This window comes from Trachurus japonicus, chromosome 9 (genome assembly GCF_045865225.1).
Source record: "Trachurus japonicus isolate A0001 chromosome 9, Traja_1.0".
NCBI lineage: Eukaryota > Metazoa > Chordata > Actinopteri > Carangiformes > Carangidae > Trachurus > Trachurus japonicus.
The window spans coordinates 30774116-30790022 of NC_140915.1; the positions used below are offsets into that span (position 1 = coordinate 30774116).

Sequence of the window (15907 nt, forward strand, 5' to 3'; positions counted from 1 at the left end):
GCGGTGTCCCCGCCCCCTCACACAGCTGTTATCAATGAACAAGTGAAACTCAACATCTGAAGCTGCTTCTGAGCGAGCTGACAGAAGTGCTCTTTGCATCTAAAGGCGCTTCTTGACACACTTCATCAACTTTAAACTGTCACTGAACAAATCTCCAATCTAAAACCCCATAGGCCTAGTTTTAGTTTTACACAAAGAAATAGTCTTTTATTATTGCGTCTAAATTATTTTGAATTATTTTTTTCCGCCATGACTTCAATTAATGAGCCTTTGGAAATTAGTGGCAATGAGCTGATCCACATCCTCCGGACCCCCCGGGACCAGTACACCTCTGCCGGGTGTGTGCTGCTGGACTGCAGACCGTTCCTCGACTTTTCTCTCACTCACATTTGCGAGTCCCGAAACGTCAACTGGAACTCCATGCTGCGTCGGAGGTCCAAGGGCTCGGTGGTGGCTCTGGAGTGGCTGATCCCGGACAAGGCGCTCCTGGCCCGGCTGCGGCGTGGGGACTTCTCTCCCGTGGTGGTGGTGGACGACAGGAGCCGCTCCGTGGCCGGGCTCAAGACGGACAGCGTGGCCCAGATGCTGCTCACCGCCCTGCACAACGAGGTCCAGGCGCAGGTCTGCTTTCTACAAGGTAATAATAACACACACTCATAAATTATAGAATTTTTATGTTCACAATTTACTTGGCGAGAGCAGAGGATAATAAAACTGTGATTTCCATTTAGGCGGATTTGAGGGATTTTCCGAGGCCTACCCAGAGCTCTGTTACAACTCTGCCAGCAGCTTCTCTACAGCAGAACCTGAGCCAATGGTGACTGGTCGGAGGACACCAGCATATGATCAGGTGAAATGAAATTCAATACATAGTATAATATCGTCATTAGTGATGGGAATAGGCCTAATTATATATATAATTATTATGAATAATTATAGGCTATAATTAAATTAAATTAAATTGAATAAATAACCAATAATAACCAACAACTAGTTCTAGATAAACGGGAGATTATATGGTTAGGGGGGTGAGTCCAAGTAATTTGACATATTTGAGCATTTTATTAAAAAGTAACGCAATAGTTACTTTTTCTGGCAATTAATTACTTTTATAGTGTATTAATTCAGTTACTAACTTAGTTACCTTTGGTGGGAAATTAGTAACTATAACTAATTACATTTTTAAGATAATGTGCCCAACACTGATCGTCATCCAATAACAATGACAAAAAAGAAAGCTTGCTGGTTTTAACGTGGACTGTGGCTCTGCTCTGCCTCAGGACGGTCCCGTGGAGCTGCTGCCCTTCCTGTTCTTAGGCAGCGCCATCCACTCCTCCCGCAGAGAGACCCTGGCAGCAGCGGGCATCACGGCCGTGCTCAACGTCTCCTCCACCTGCCCCAACTTCTACGAGGGGGAGTTTGAGTACCTGCGGCTCACAGTGGAGGACAGTCTGGCTGCTGACATCAGAGCCTGCTTCTCTACAGCCATCGGCTTCATCGGTGAGTTTCCTCCCTCCGTTCAAACCATGATCACTGTATGCTTACATCAATTCAAACCCCAGTCAAGTTAGTAGCCACACAACACTCAGGGATTTATTTTTCTTTACACCTTGGATGAAACCATCCAAAACATTTTAAGTAGCTTGTACACCATAATCCATTTTGTAGGCTACAGTTAAGGAGGTTACAAAACACCTGCATTATGCTGCGTAAGCTGCAGAAGAGAAATGTTTGAACATTTCTTAAGCTTGTTTTGACCCCTGTAACTTAAAGTTTAGCTCAGGAGAGTTGAATTTCCATTGTCACACAGTGAATGACTGTATTTTATAGACCTTAGCCTCCGTCACGCTGTGTAAAGCTCTGTAGGCTATGTATTTCCACTAGTGAAAGATTCTGATGTCAAAGGAACTTATGTGAAACGGAGCACAATAAGCTGATCTGTCTCTTCCTCTTTCCGTCTCGTCTTTTCCGTCCCGCCTACAGACTCAGTGAAGCAGAGTGGTGGACGGGTGCTGGTGCACTGCCAGGCAGGTATCTCCCGCTCTGCTACCATCTGCCTGGCCTACCTCATGCACACACAGCGGGTCCGGCTGGACGAGGCCTTCAACTTTGTGAAGGAGCGCCGTCATGTCATCTCCCCCAACCTGGCCTTCATGGGACAGCTGCTGCAGTTTGAGACAGACGTCCTCTGCCAAGGATGAAGGACCCACAAGTAATGAGAGGACATTTCTATGACTGTACTTTTGATCTCCTACCTCCTGTAGGTACTGGGCTGGACTCAGACCATTATCAGGAGTTAGAATTATGTACAAATATGCTGTTTGTGCTATTAAATCTAGTACACAACAGGCAAATACTGCACTCAGAGAAAAGCTCCATGTGTTGCTGGCATCACATGGCTGCTGGATCTGGCCCCTGGACAAATAGTGTCTGCAATATAAACCCCACTGGAAAAACCACATTATGAACAATTGTGATTCTGAGCCAGCAAGTTGGAGCAACTATGGAATAATTCCCCATGATGTTTTGAACTCGAGGCGGGGGCAGGGTTTGTGCCTGCTCGTCGAGTTTTGTGTACGTCTGTGTGTTACATTGTTCCACTAATGTGCCTGATTGTTTACAAGGGCTGTCCTATTTTCATACTGGAAGTCATTCCCTCACTGTGATGCATCTTGTTATCATATGAGACAACACTGTGTTAATATCTACAGCAATACATGAATCTCAAGTGTTATTGTCTAACTTGCAAAAATGCACTAACCAGAACACTGGTGTCATAAGTCTAAACATTTTTTTTATCTCAAGATACACAGAAATCACTCAAATTGAAAGACTTTGTATTTTTTATCATGTAGATAGAATTTTTATTTTTATTTATTGTTTCAGAGTCTGTTCTGAGAGTGTTGGCATTATTGCTGTCTCTTACTGCACTTTACACCTGATAGGTTCAGCTGATTCCTGCTGATTTTCCACTGAAATAAAAATCATGCTGGAGAACACACTGAGTTTCTTTACTCTTTAACACGCTGTTCTGATTATACAAACACTTCACTCCCCGTTTAATATTATTACATAAAAAGGATACAGAGCGTTTTGCAGTGTTTTCCCAGAGCACATTACAGATGCACAGCTCCACACTGACCGAACGCGCTGCACTTGTGTTGCTCTGGCTAAATCAGGAGGTATTAGAACTGTGCATTGAGTATTTTTCAGGATTATCCTCTGGGAATGGGTTTTACAGTCCAATTGTACTTTTATTTTTGCTCAATGTTCAGCTGAATCCAGGTCCCTCTCTGAATAGTATGGATACACTTTAGAGAATTCAGAGCTATGGTGCTGTGAAAAAGTATTTGCCCCCTTCCTGGGGGCCTGGGACCTGGATGACTTGCAGTAATTGATGGACCAGAAAATCCTGAAGGAGAAGGTCCGGCCATCAGTTTGTGACCTTAAGGTCAAACGCTGTTGGGTTTCTCCATTAATGGATGAAGACTCTCACCGTGGTTCACTGGAGTCCCAAAGCTTTGGAAATGGCTGTGAAACACTTTCTAGACTGATAGATGTCAATGATTACGTTTTTTCATCTGTTCTTGAATTTTTTTTTAGATCACATTATGTGTTGCTTTTTTAGATCTCTCAGCCTCCTTCACTTCACTCAAACAGGTTCAATAGAAGGGATTTCTTGATCCAACAGGTCTGGCAGTGATCAGGTCTGGGTGTGGACAGTGACATTGAACTCAGCTTTAAAAAAAATGTGATTTATCACAGTTAGTTCCTGATTTAACAAGGAGGCCCTATGTGTGACTTTTTCCACATAGGGCCAGGTAGGTTTTTAAAGCTTTTTTGCCTTAATAAATGAAATCATCATTTAAAAACTGCACTTGATATTTATGATGTGGAACTTGCCTGGAAGTATTTTTAAGAATTCAGAGTAAAAGGTTAAAATGATTCCAAGTTTTCCGTAGATATTGGTCATCTCTCTAAAGAAAGAAATGTTTCTTGGGCCTAGGACAGAAAATCTGAGGCTGAGGTGGACAGGCAGAGATTTCAGAAGCTTCTTAAGAAGTGCACAGCTCTCAAAGCCAAGTCAGTGTTACCTCTCTGAAACCACAGAAAATCAAAATGACCCAAAGAAAATTTGGAAACTCATAAAATCCTTTTCAGGCAGTGTGACAGGCAGTGATCTGCCTAGCTACATATAAGATTCTCCCCTCTCTCTCCCCATTTCCTGTCCATTTCTAGCTGGCCTATGGAAATAGAGGCATAAAAGCCCCCCAAAATACTTTCAAAAATAAAATAAACTGGCGATGATTATATCACCAAGCTTCTCACACATATTCATTTTAACTCGAGTCTCATGAGAGGACCCTATAAAGTCCAGAAATCTGCTTTTGTTCTGCCCTTGTCATCCCTCACCATCCTCACCGTTTCCACCTGTTGCTCTCAGCTATGCCTCATTTCCACTCACTGACTCAGTGCCAGGCACTTTGCTCCTATGGCCTGACCCTCTATTACTTATTGACAGACTGACTTCATGGTTTTGACTTGGCTGGCCTCTGACCACCTCTCCTCATCTCTGCCCCAGTAAATGCAACATCCCCGATATGAACAGCAAAGCTCAGGGTTCTAGCTTCTTTAGATGATAGGGCCCTAAAAAAAGTGTTCTTGCTCCCTCTTGCGTGCTCAGGCCCTAAAAATACTGTAAATTCCTTTGACCATAGCAGAGAAAATTCACTTCCTCTAACTCAACTTGTGAGAAAAGCATCTGGCAAAAAATATGTGTATTTATATATACAGTATATGCACAGGATAGAAAGCCATAATCGGGAAGTATGGAAAGTCCACTTCACTGATTGATTCCCAGTCATGATACAGTGCTGTAGGCCTAGTGACCTAGCCTCTGGTTCCTCATTTTGGTCATTTACAGCTAAACTCAGGTAACCCTGACACCCACACTGAGCTGCATTTAGGCAGCATGTCAACCACAGGTTCCCTACCGCATAGCATCATGGGTGAAAGTGGCCTTTCCAGACAGATCGAGTTGAATTTTGACCATTTACAGTAAAAATCTCTCTCTCTCGCTCTCTAAACAAAAATGCATTTAATTCTAAAATCTACTAATCCAGATGAGATGACAACAAACTGAAACTAATAATGCCACCACTACCTCTGATTCTAATGAGGCCACCCACGCTCCAGTTGTGACCATAGATCCACTTCCTCTCATTTGCAAGGATCCATTACGCAATGTGTACACAAGAGTAACTGTTCTACTTGTAGTTTTCCTTCTGTTACCCACAGTTTTCTGTAGGACAGAGGAATGCACATAGGAGTTTTTAGCTTTCTGGTTTCGACCCAGACGACACATCAACTCAGAGACACAAAATAACATTTGTATAGGTTTGTGCTGGTTTTAACATGAACAGTCACTTGTAGTTTAGATCATTTTACATTTTACTGACCGCTTTCGTGTGTGTGTGTGTGTGTGTGTGTGTGTGTGTGTGTGTGTGTGTGTGTGTGTGTGTGTTGTGTTGTCAGCAGCTCTGCCAAAAATGGATTTCTCCTCTAAATTTCTGCAATACTTTCACTGAAATAACTGTTTAAGGCCAAAAGAGAAATAATCACATTATTTCACAAATAGTACATTATTGAAAATATGAATTTGAGTAGCCACTCTGTGGGGAAATCTCCCCGTAACCACTGGGTCAAATTCTAGGGCCACACTGGAGCCACTAAACAAGGAAGTGCTGTCATAAGATGTCATTCTCAAATATGGCAGGTAACAGTTGATCATAAACATACAGAAAGCATGCAGAGATGCTGCAGATCACTCTTTGTAAAGTTATTATAATGATGATATGATGAAGAGTGATATATATTACATATTGTTGCATTCAGGGCAGGACTCTTATTAGACACAGAGAGGATGAAGCTTTTAACATGATGTGTGGTGGAGTGAGAGCGATTCACATCTTTATGGCATGGTGGCATCGCCATGGCCATGTCCTCTGAACAAATTTTAATCCCATTGGTCGACTAAATACAGTGTCTAATGTGCACTATTGAGGCATTTTGCCCCACGCATTTGCGAGACTCCTACAATATGTAACTTTTCACCAAGGCCGAGGTGTGTGCTGAGTTTCATTAGTTTTTGAGTCTATGTTCAGGCTGTCTAAAAAGAAATTCATGTTCAGAAATGGAGGAAATGCAACAGTCCTTGCACACCCCCTGCACTCTGGCCCTAATCGATTCATCTCAACCACCTACCACAACAAGTGCTGGCTAAGCATTTTTGCATCTTGAACTGAACAAGCTCTGATTCAACAACCTAAACTATTCTGAATTCTTGTGGTTTTGACATTTTACATTTGTTCCAAAGGTACTGTATGTTGGCTAATCAAAATTATATTTTGGATTTCTCATTTATTTTTAATTGTGTACAATAGTACACAAGTAAAATATACATTACAGGAGGCTGATTTCTTCCACCACTTCAAAAATGAGAATGTCCCTGAGTTACCACCAACAGTGTCACAGTGGTGGAGAGGAGCTTGCAGTAAGTCAGTGCCCTCTAGTGGTAATGTTTTGTTATTGCTTGAATTTAAGATGATGCAGAAGTATCCAGCAGATGACACCAGCAGACTGTATATTAACTGCTGCAGCCTCTTTATCACCCAACTAACATAGAGTAACCACATGAATGTAGTGTTCGCTCACACACGGATACACATTCTGTCAATACTATGTCACTGTCACTGCATATTTAAATGACAGAGCCACCTCACTTGGTTATTTAGGCTAAATGTTCCCCCTCCCTTTCATTTGAACATCTCTCTCATCTCATCTGTTCTTAGTCAGGCTCCTTAATGACAACAGACATAAATTGTTATTAACGCTCCATATCCCCATGAATCTCAGGTCAGACTCAATCATAATATATTATGGTGTGGTGATACCTATCAATGACATTGCTATACTGTGTGCACTACTGTATTTAAAGAGGGAAAAAGAAGAGCATGAGGGATTAGGAATTTACACAGGCATCTCACTTGTGTTAGATATTTGCTATTCACAGCTGAAGACTGTGTCACTCAAACAGTCAGAAAAAACTCTCACAGAAAAAAACTGCAAATAGACAATATGAGCACTATCATTAGGTGGAGAGCTAATGTGAGGATATAACACATACTCTGGCCTACAGTAGTTGTCATCATAAAAAATTCAGTCAGAAAAGGACTTTTTGACCAAGTGTTTGACCGTCATGCAAACACTGCTAATGTTATACCACTGAGAAACCATTATGGTGTTGAAACAGCGTACTGTACATATTCTGATATGTGTAGTATGTTTAAAGCATTTCTCCTAATATTTGCTGCATACTCTTAGACCTTTAGGGATGTTAAACATTGAAACATTATGTCTGAGGTGAAGAGAACACTATTCATTTGGTCAGCTTGGAGTTCACAGTTAAAGCAGAAGTAAGCGGAATATTTGTGTTAATATAAGTCTTATCTTCCGAAAGCAATCACTTATATAGAGTGTCTGGTCTGAAACATGAGTCTGTCAGTCACTCTACTCTGCTGTAAGCCGAGGAGAAAACTTTCCTTGTATCCTACAACCTTTATCCAATGAGGAGAGAGAACGGCATAAAGGGGCGGTCCTCTCTGTGTGTGCAGCCAAGGGATGCGCGTGAATGTGGTGACGTAGGGACGAGGGCGGGGACTGCTAACTCCATCGGCTGACAGGAAGTTAGCCAAAACGACGGATCGCTTACTTCTGCTTTAAATGCAAGAGGTCAGAGGACAGATAATTCTGTCTCAGGGGGTCACAAAGTGAAAGCGGTGATTCTCCAGTTCCCTATTCTAACGGGGGGGCGGTGCGTGGCGCAGTGGTTAAAGCGGCCGCCCCATGTAGAGGCTACAGTCCTCGACGCAGGCATCCCCGGTTCGAATCCTGCGTCGGGCAGACCTTTCCTGCATGTCATTCCCCCTCTCTCTGCCTCCCCCTTTCCTGTCTATCTCACTGTGTGCTGTCCAATAAAGGCAAAAAGGTCGAGAAAAAAAAAAAAAAAAGTTCCCTATTCTAACCTTAGACATCACAGATGCATGCCAAACCCCAACCATTACCCTACTGAACCTAAATCCAATTCAAACTGTAAATCAAAACCCAACTCCCCACTCTCTAGAGATGAGAGAACCAGCTAGAGTATCCTCACTCTCCCAGACTGTCCTCACTTTTAGAAACCTAGAGATAAAACTGGTCCTCACAAAGGTAGCAGGAAGTACACAAGCACACAGAAAACAGGAAGCGAGGAACTCAAAAAGGGGGTGTCTAATTTGAAAGCATCCACAGGGCAGGTACTGTGCTGTAACTGATCTGAACCCCCAACCATAATGTGCACAGCCTCCAACCACAAACTGACATTAATGCTGACCTGGCTGCAGCTAATCTGGTGCTCCCTTGGAAAACAGCCTTTAAAGGCAGCATAGTTATGTTAAATCTTACCACACCGGGGAACTTCAGGGGTTCTGCTTTGAAGAAAATTAAAACTTTATCCAAAGCACATAAAAGTTTTCTCACAGTGAGAAAAGGGAGATCTGCACGGACAAGGTACAAAACCTCTCCACCCTGGACGTCAAGCGAGACGGCTACTGATGCGTGATCAGTGTGTGTGTGTGTGTGTGTGTGTGTGTGTGTGTGTGTGTGTGTGTGTGTGTGGTGTACACATTTGTATACCACACACTCTTATACAACAAGCCCTTGAGAAGCAGTGCAGTGCAGGCTGTGCTGCTGTGACACACCCCTCTCGCCCAGAAAGCATTTTCAGCGTGTAGCAGAGCACAGTTCACCCACGGAAACAGACACAGTTGATTGGAGTGCACTCTTGCGCTAAAAGCTTTATTCTCTCTTCTCTTTATTTAGATTGTGTAGAGGAAAATGTACGCGCATTATTGACTGGTCACACAATCAGAGAGCACAGGGGCTCCCAATTGAAATTCCATGTGTGGCTATAGCTTGGCTTCACTCTCATTACAGCAGCAGTGTGTGTGTGTGTGTGTGTGTGTGTGTGTGTGTGTGTGTGTGTGTGTGTGTGTGTGTGTGTGTGTGTGTGTGTGTGTGTGTGTGTGTGCGTGTGCGTGCAGGTGTAGGCTGGTGAATGCCTCTGTGTGCCTGTGTGTTTGTTTATTGTTGTGATTGTGAGCACCGAGCCACCCACCTACTTTTCAAACACCACGAGCTAAACTTTGACTCTTGTTTAATTTGCGGCTCAGTAAAAGCAGCCGGCGTGACGTAGGTTCCACTGCAGTAATTGAACAATCGGGGCCACTTGATCCCAGGTAGGCAACAAAGTGTGTGAGGGAAGCGGGTGGGGGGGGGGGGGGACTGTGTCAAGTGATGATGTATGGAAATAGGAGCACCGGAAGACACGAGTGGGGCCGTGCAGCTGGCATGATGAGCAACGGGAGGAATTAAGGTAACCCAGTGCATTTGAGATGTTAAATATGTGTTGGGAATACCTGTCTCTCTGTACAACACGCTGTTTCAAAATATGAAAATGCATAAAAATGTGATGTATTTGTTATGAAGTAGAAGGACCACGTGCAGTCTAATGGCTGAATGAAGTGATACACTGAAGAAAAGCTGTTATCAGAATTTTTTTGGAACTTTATATTACTTCTTTACCTTAAAAACGATCAGCCCTCTTGGAAGCCAAAACACGCGTTAAAGTGCCCTCTAGGAGCCAAAATGCGTGTTAAAATGCCCTCTAGGAGCCAAAACGCGTGTTAAAGTGTCCTCTTCAGTGGCGAGGACGCGCTATATGTGCCCTTTTTTCTCCCAATTGCCCCTGCGCCTTCAAAAAGTCTGTGCACGCCACTGCTAGAGAGCAGGTCTGAGGCCGGGTTCAGGTCTGTCCATCTCAGCCGCTGGAGCTGATCAGAGAAGACACAGTGTGACGTCTCATGTTGAGGGGAATCATGATCATGATGATGATGATTATTATGATTATGAAGTACTTCGTAGCTGATTACCGGGGTCCCGTGGAGATAACTGACCGGGGCAGTCACCAGCCAGCATCCCTGATGTATGTGCCGGTATATGTTTAATGTGAGTGAAGAGGGAGAGAGGGAGGGAGAGGAGGAACAGGCGTAGATAGATAGAGAAAGTAAGGATCCCGTGACGCCCACAGCTCCACAATGACATCACTGGCTCTAAAAAGAAGCGGAGGAGAGAGATGGGAGGTACCCCACTTATTAGATTTCGTCGGAAGGTCCTGTTCACGAGTGAAGATGCTGCTTCGCCGCTGCAGGAACGCCTGAGATGTGCGCCAGCGGAGCGGCTGAATCTTGGCATCCTGGTGAACTTCTGAGGAGCCAGAAGCGCCAAGGCGCCGGGAAACGCCTCCCGAGACCTGCGGTGTGAAGCGGCTGTGGGGATCGTTTCCACTACTAAAGAAGAAATAAGGTCTTTTCACCTCTGATCCGGCATTCGCGCGCAGGGCTGGAGCCGCTGGTTAACTTTGAGCTTCCCCCTGTTCGGCTGGGTGGAAACGTGAGATTCAGCACTGACTGTACTCCGCAGGGGAACACCGGTATCTTTTTAATTAATGAAGCACAGTAAATATTTTTTATTTGATTAACTTTATTCCCCACTGCATGTCATTATGTGATCAGTCCGCTCGCATGAGACGTTCAGGTGTACGCGCGTCTCCAAACGAGGGCGCACGGAGATTTTGCGAGAAGTGTCGCTCTTATTTCCTCTGTGTGTGTTCTCCTGTGTTTATTTTTTGATTGAGCCAAAAAAAATGTGACTATGAATTAAATCTTCCTATATTCAATACAAGTAACCAATCCACTTTGGGAGAAAACGGACCTCGGGGTGCGTTATAGCTGTCCGGGTTCAGATCATTAATTACATTCTGTTTTGCGGGGAAAATCAGCCTGTTCTACAAAGTGCCAAGGCTTTTAATTGAAAGGGCACTGATCCGTGTCTTGACGCACAGCCCAGGACTGTTTGTGCGCTTAAAATGGACTTGGAAGAGCTTCCGTGGAGGATACAGGGGAGCTAACGCTTGGAAACAACACAGAGACTAAACGAAAACAAGTGAGGTAAATATAACCCATAATAATCACATGTGTTGCGTTGAATTTAAATACATTTTATTGTGGACGAACAACATGTGACTGTCTTGTGACAGGTAAAAAAAAAAGAAAAGAAAAGAAAAAAAACTTTCATGTGACTAAACAACCATACATCTGTTGTACTTTGTGTGTCTCTGTGTGTGCAGACTCCTGGAACAGAGCTCAGCATGGCCTCGGCTCTGGACAGCGGCTGCTCCATGGAGCTGAGCGGCTGGAACAGCAGCGTGAGCGGCTCCGGAGCCTCCGTCCCCTGCAACCAGAGCGTCCTGAAACTCGCCCCCTACTCCCCTGAAGCCACGGCGGCCTTCGCCACCGCCATCACTTTAATGGTGCTCTTCACCATCGTGGGGAACATCATGGTCATCATCGCGGTCCTGACCAGCCGGTCACTGAGAGGTCCGCAGAATCTGTTCCTCGTGTCCCTGGCCGCTGCGGACATCCTGGTGGCCACTCTCATCATCCCGTTCTCTCTGGCTAATGAACTCCTTGGTTACTGGTACTTTAAGTCTCTGTGGTGTGAGATCTACTTGGCGCTGGATGTGCTCTTCTGCACCTCCTCCATTGTGCACCTGTGCGCCATCTCACTGGACCGCTACCTGTCCATATCCAGGGTCACCTACGGTCGTCAGCGGACTCCCAAGCGCATCAAAGCCGCTATTGTGCTAGTGTGGCTCATCTCTGCCATCATCTCCTTCCCCCCTCTGCTCTCACTGAACAAAAGTGAAGCATCAAAGCAGGGAAACGACAGGGGACCACAGTGCCAGCTGAATGATGAACGCTGGTACATCCTCTACTCCACCATTGGCTCCTTCTTCGCCCCATGCCTCATCATGATCCTGGTCTACATTAAGATCTACCAGATAGCCAAGCAGAGAACACGATGCCCACCAGGAGAGCCCAGGAAGGACGGGGTGGGCAGTGCCACGCCGAGTCAGTCTACACGACATGTACAGGCCAATGGGAAGGATGATGAAGAGAGCACACCACCTTCATCCAACAAGACATCCAACGCTAGACCCCCCACCCTTGCCATCACCCCTTCCCCATCCCTAGGAGATCCTCAATCCCCCCAGAATCCCACAGCCAATAATCTCCTGCAACCTCCATCCACCTCTCCGGCCGTGACCCCCACTTCAGTCTCCCTTGATACCTCTCCCACCGTGCCACAGTCTGCCCCTGCCCCCGCCAACATTAAAGGGAAGGGGAAGAAGGGCAAGCGGCAGGGAGGGAAGAAAGCTGACAATAACAATGGTGACAGCTCAAGCACAGAAAGCGATCTGGAGCACAGCCACGGAGGAGGCCGAGGCAGCACCAGCATGCCGGGGTCACCTGCAGGCGGGGGGGTCCACTCCCCGGCCTCGGTCAAGCGCTACCGGGACATGCTGGCCACTTCAAAGGGGGCTCGGCTGGTTCCCGGGAGGAAGTCAAAAACAGACAACAATCCCGGGGCGGCGAGGCGTAAAGCCATGGTCAACAGAGAGAAGCGCTTCACCTTTGTCCTGGCTGTGGTCATCGGTGTGTTCGTAGTGTGCTGGTTCCCATTCTTCTTCTCCTACTCTCTACAGGCCGTGTGCCCAGAGACCTGTGCCATACCTGAGCCACTCTTTACATTTTTCTTCTGGATCGGTTACTGCAACTCTTCTCTCAACCCGGTCATATACACCATCTTCAACAAAGACTTCAGAAAGGCCTTCAAAAAGATATTGTGTGGTGCCACCAAGGGTACTTTCTTTTAACGTATAATCTGCTGAAAAGGACACGGACACAAAAGAATAGCTATTTCTGAGGCATACAGAATAAACAAATATTTTCATTTTTTGGAACACTGAAAGGGCTGTTTTAAGAATACATCAAATTCAGAACTGAGAGCCACTCTTTTACAGCCACAGTGTGTGCAAACAGCCATCTTGGACCATGAAATCCCAGCTTGCAGCTGTTACACACATCATTTTTTACAGTACGGGTGAATACAGGATCTGGAACAGAGGCAGAGCTCGACTGCACTGAACTGCGTACCACTTGGCTACTGCTGATAAGATTTTGAATGAAGAGTTTCTCTCCTGATCACACTGAATAATGAATAGTATTGAGGGAAAGAGTGGTGCAACATCACAGAAGAAATGTCTACCCATTCTATGAAACTGGCAAATTTTGAAGGACACAGGAAAATTAAAGAGAATTAACTCCTGGATGAGAATACATGCCATTTAATGTATAAATTATATTGTTTTTGTAGTTATGGGGGACTTCAGGACTTCTGGGGGGAAGAAAACAGCTGATAAGAAAAGGAAAAGTGACCTTAGATTCCTAGGAGCCTAGGGCCCTTTATTTATCAATACAGAGCACAAGGAGCACACAAGGATAGTGGTGATTTCTTACGTCTGCAGTCTTAATTTGCCCAGCTGCAGGGCAAACATGTGTTCCTGAACATAATCTAAAAGCGCAACAACAAGCAGAGGTTTCTGGTTATCTCAACTCTAATAGCACAGACAAGGGCCCCCTTTCAACCTGACCTTGTGGACTTTTATTCGGGAAGCCTTCACGGGAGACTTGCAGACACCTTGCTCTTGGCTTGGCAGGGGTCACAGTGGACACTCAGGTTGTTTGTGACTCTCTGCCTTAACCAACAATAAGACTTAAGAATAAGCTGAAGTGTAGTGGACTTTGAAAAATCACAAATGTAAAAAAAAAAAAAATGAGACAGCTCCCTCCCTCATCCTCTTAGCTCGCTGATCCCTGCTTTTTAACTTGACTCAGGCTTCCCCATCCTGAGCATTTCTTTGAATGAACTGCCTCATCGTTTTGTATTCAAGAAACATACAAGATTGTTTTCCCAGTTCTGGATGTGTAATGTTAACCCTAATTATGCCTATGTGGGTTATTCTGAACACAATTTGGCTGAGTCACTCTTTACCAATGTCTCTGGCACATCATTTCCTGCACTGAGGCAACGAGCCGACTGCTTTTTTTTTTTTTCAGTTTTCTTGACGAAAAAAAAAATAGAAAAAAAAGAAAAGAAATTAAAAAAAAAAAAACAGAAAAAGAAAATGTATCAGTTACAGCACACAGGTTTATTGACTCAAATGGGACAAGGGCTGTCAGCAGCAACACTTCAGTTTACTAATTGTCTTATTCTGCTGACCTGTGTGAGTGCGTGTGTATGACGTGCATGTGTGCGTGTTGACTTTAATGTTGTTGTCTTGTTTTTCTGTAGAAAGTGTCAATGCCTCCTCCGGCTGCCATGTTCTACAGATCTACTGCAATATTTAAGAACAGAGAGCAGACTTACTGGCACAGGCATCACATTGCTGCCTGTCATGTGAATGTTTCACTTGATGTAAAGATCAGTAGTGTGTCACTATGGCGAGAACATCGTGAGCTGAAAGGCAGTGTTTATCATGTTTAGTACATTGCTTTTCAGTAATCGCCCTCAAGGGACCGAAAGGCCTTACAGGACAGGACAGCCGCCTGGCTCTGGTTTGCTTTGATTACGTATTACTTTATATTTGGTTTATGTAATGGGAGGCAAAGATTGAAAACACTGTATTATTTATTTCCAACAAGTTTGTGTTTCTGTCTGTTACCTATTTATTGTTTGGTTATCATGCTTTTATTCTGAAAGTCAAGCAAACTGATCAAAGAGCAGGAACACTGTACAGATTTTTAAATACTTTGTTGAATAAGAGCAAAAGTGATTAATGCCATCAAGCTCTGCTTTGTGAGCGTGATCTCCACCTGAGCTTGGAGGATGTATTTGTGTTGAACTGAAGGAATGTGAACTTTGAATTATGTGCATAATGCAGAACCTACAATGCAACATTTGTCTTCACTGTTTTATCTAGTTAGACTAAAGTTAAATGTTAAATCAGAATTACAAGCACATTCATGTATGTACAATTTATCAAGCATACTGCAGCAGGAAAACCTCTCTTTATCAGTGCTGCAAACTTTTTTTTTTTTTCTGAAAAAGTAATCGACCATGAGCGTGTCAATAGCACCCATAGCCAGTTTCAGTCGGATGACTTGCAGGCTTTGTGCAGAACATTATGGCCACAATCCATACCACACAGAGCCAATAACCCATTAAACAAAACGGTTGAGCTCTGTGCACTTCACACAGCTGTCTTCACCTCAAAAGGAGATTTTCTCTTCAGAAATATAAACAGCTGTAGCAACACAACAGTCATGTGGTCATGAGTTGTTGCTGTTTCCGATATGTATGAGTTGCAATGCTGGTCAGACAAACAAACACACACACTTATAACCCCCTCCCCACACCCCATGGCTTTATGTGATGGGAATGCTGCTTTGTTTACTTTTAAAAGTATGAATAATTTTAAAGGTGACAGTAATCTGACTCTGGATCACCATCCCTTTTCCCCTGAGACCACCTGAGTTGTCTCTTCCCTCCACTATGTTTGGACCAAACTGCATGGTGTGAATGTCAGTATCTTTATCTATTTATCCCCCATCTGTTATCATCTCTCTCCAGTTTGGAAATAAAGCTTCTTGAAAAAGCACAAGTGGCTCTCTGGTTCATTTATTTTATGTTTTTTCTTCATGTAACATCAAGGATGGAGGGGGAAAAAAGAGATAAAAAAGATCATTTCTGGGAAGAGAATTACCAATAAGTTCTTTTACAAATATGAGAGTTTGAACAGAATGATGATTTTCTCGCAAATATGTTGTAAATCTGCAAAAGGTGCAATCCAAAGCAATTTCAGGCCATTATGAAATAGCCCTAAATAGCAGCACAACTTCAGGAAATA

At 44.2% G+C, this 15907-nt stretch overlaps 2 protein-coding genes across 3 annotated transcripts; both read left to right on the forward strand.

Annotated features, from left to right (window-relative positions):
• The first annotated feature begins 64 nt into the window (after positions 1-64).
• On the forward strand, positions 65-2999 carry dusp2 (dual specificity phosphatase 2). Its single transcript, XM_085787345.1, has 4 exons — positions 65-637; positions 732-850; positions 1281-1500; positions 1984-2999. Exons 1-4 carry the CDS (start codon positions 250-252, stop codon positions 2199-2201), a joined length of 945 nt encoding a protein of 314 aa, XP_085643471.1. The 5' UTR covers positions 65-249; the 3' UTR covers positions 2202-2999.
• A 7119-nt stretch (positions 3000-10118) lies between these two features.
• adra2b (adrenoceptor alpha 2B) lies at positions 10119-15623 on the forward strand. 2 transcript variants are annotated; one of them, XM_085787346.1, is made up of 2 exons: positions 10119-11105; positions 11285-15622. In XM_085787346.1, the coding sequence occupies exon 2, from the start codon at positions 11306-11308 to the stop codon at positions 12872-12874; it is 1569 nt and encodes a 522-aa protein (XP_085643472.1). In that variant the 5' UTR covers positions 10119-11105; positions 11285-11305; the 3' UTR covers positions 12875-15622. The 2 variants fall into 2 exon arrangements, with proteins under 2 accessions (XP_085643472.1, XP_085643473.1); XM_085787347.1 differs by having other exon boundaries at positions 10873-11131; positions 11305-15623.
• Positions 15624-15907: the final 284 nt, after the last annotated feature.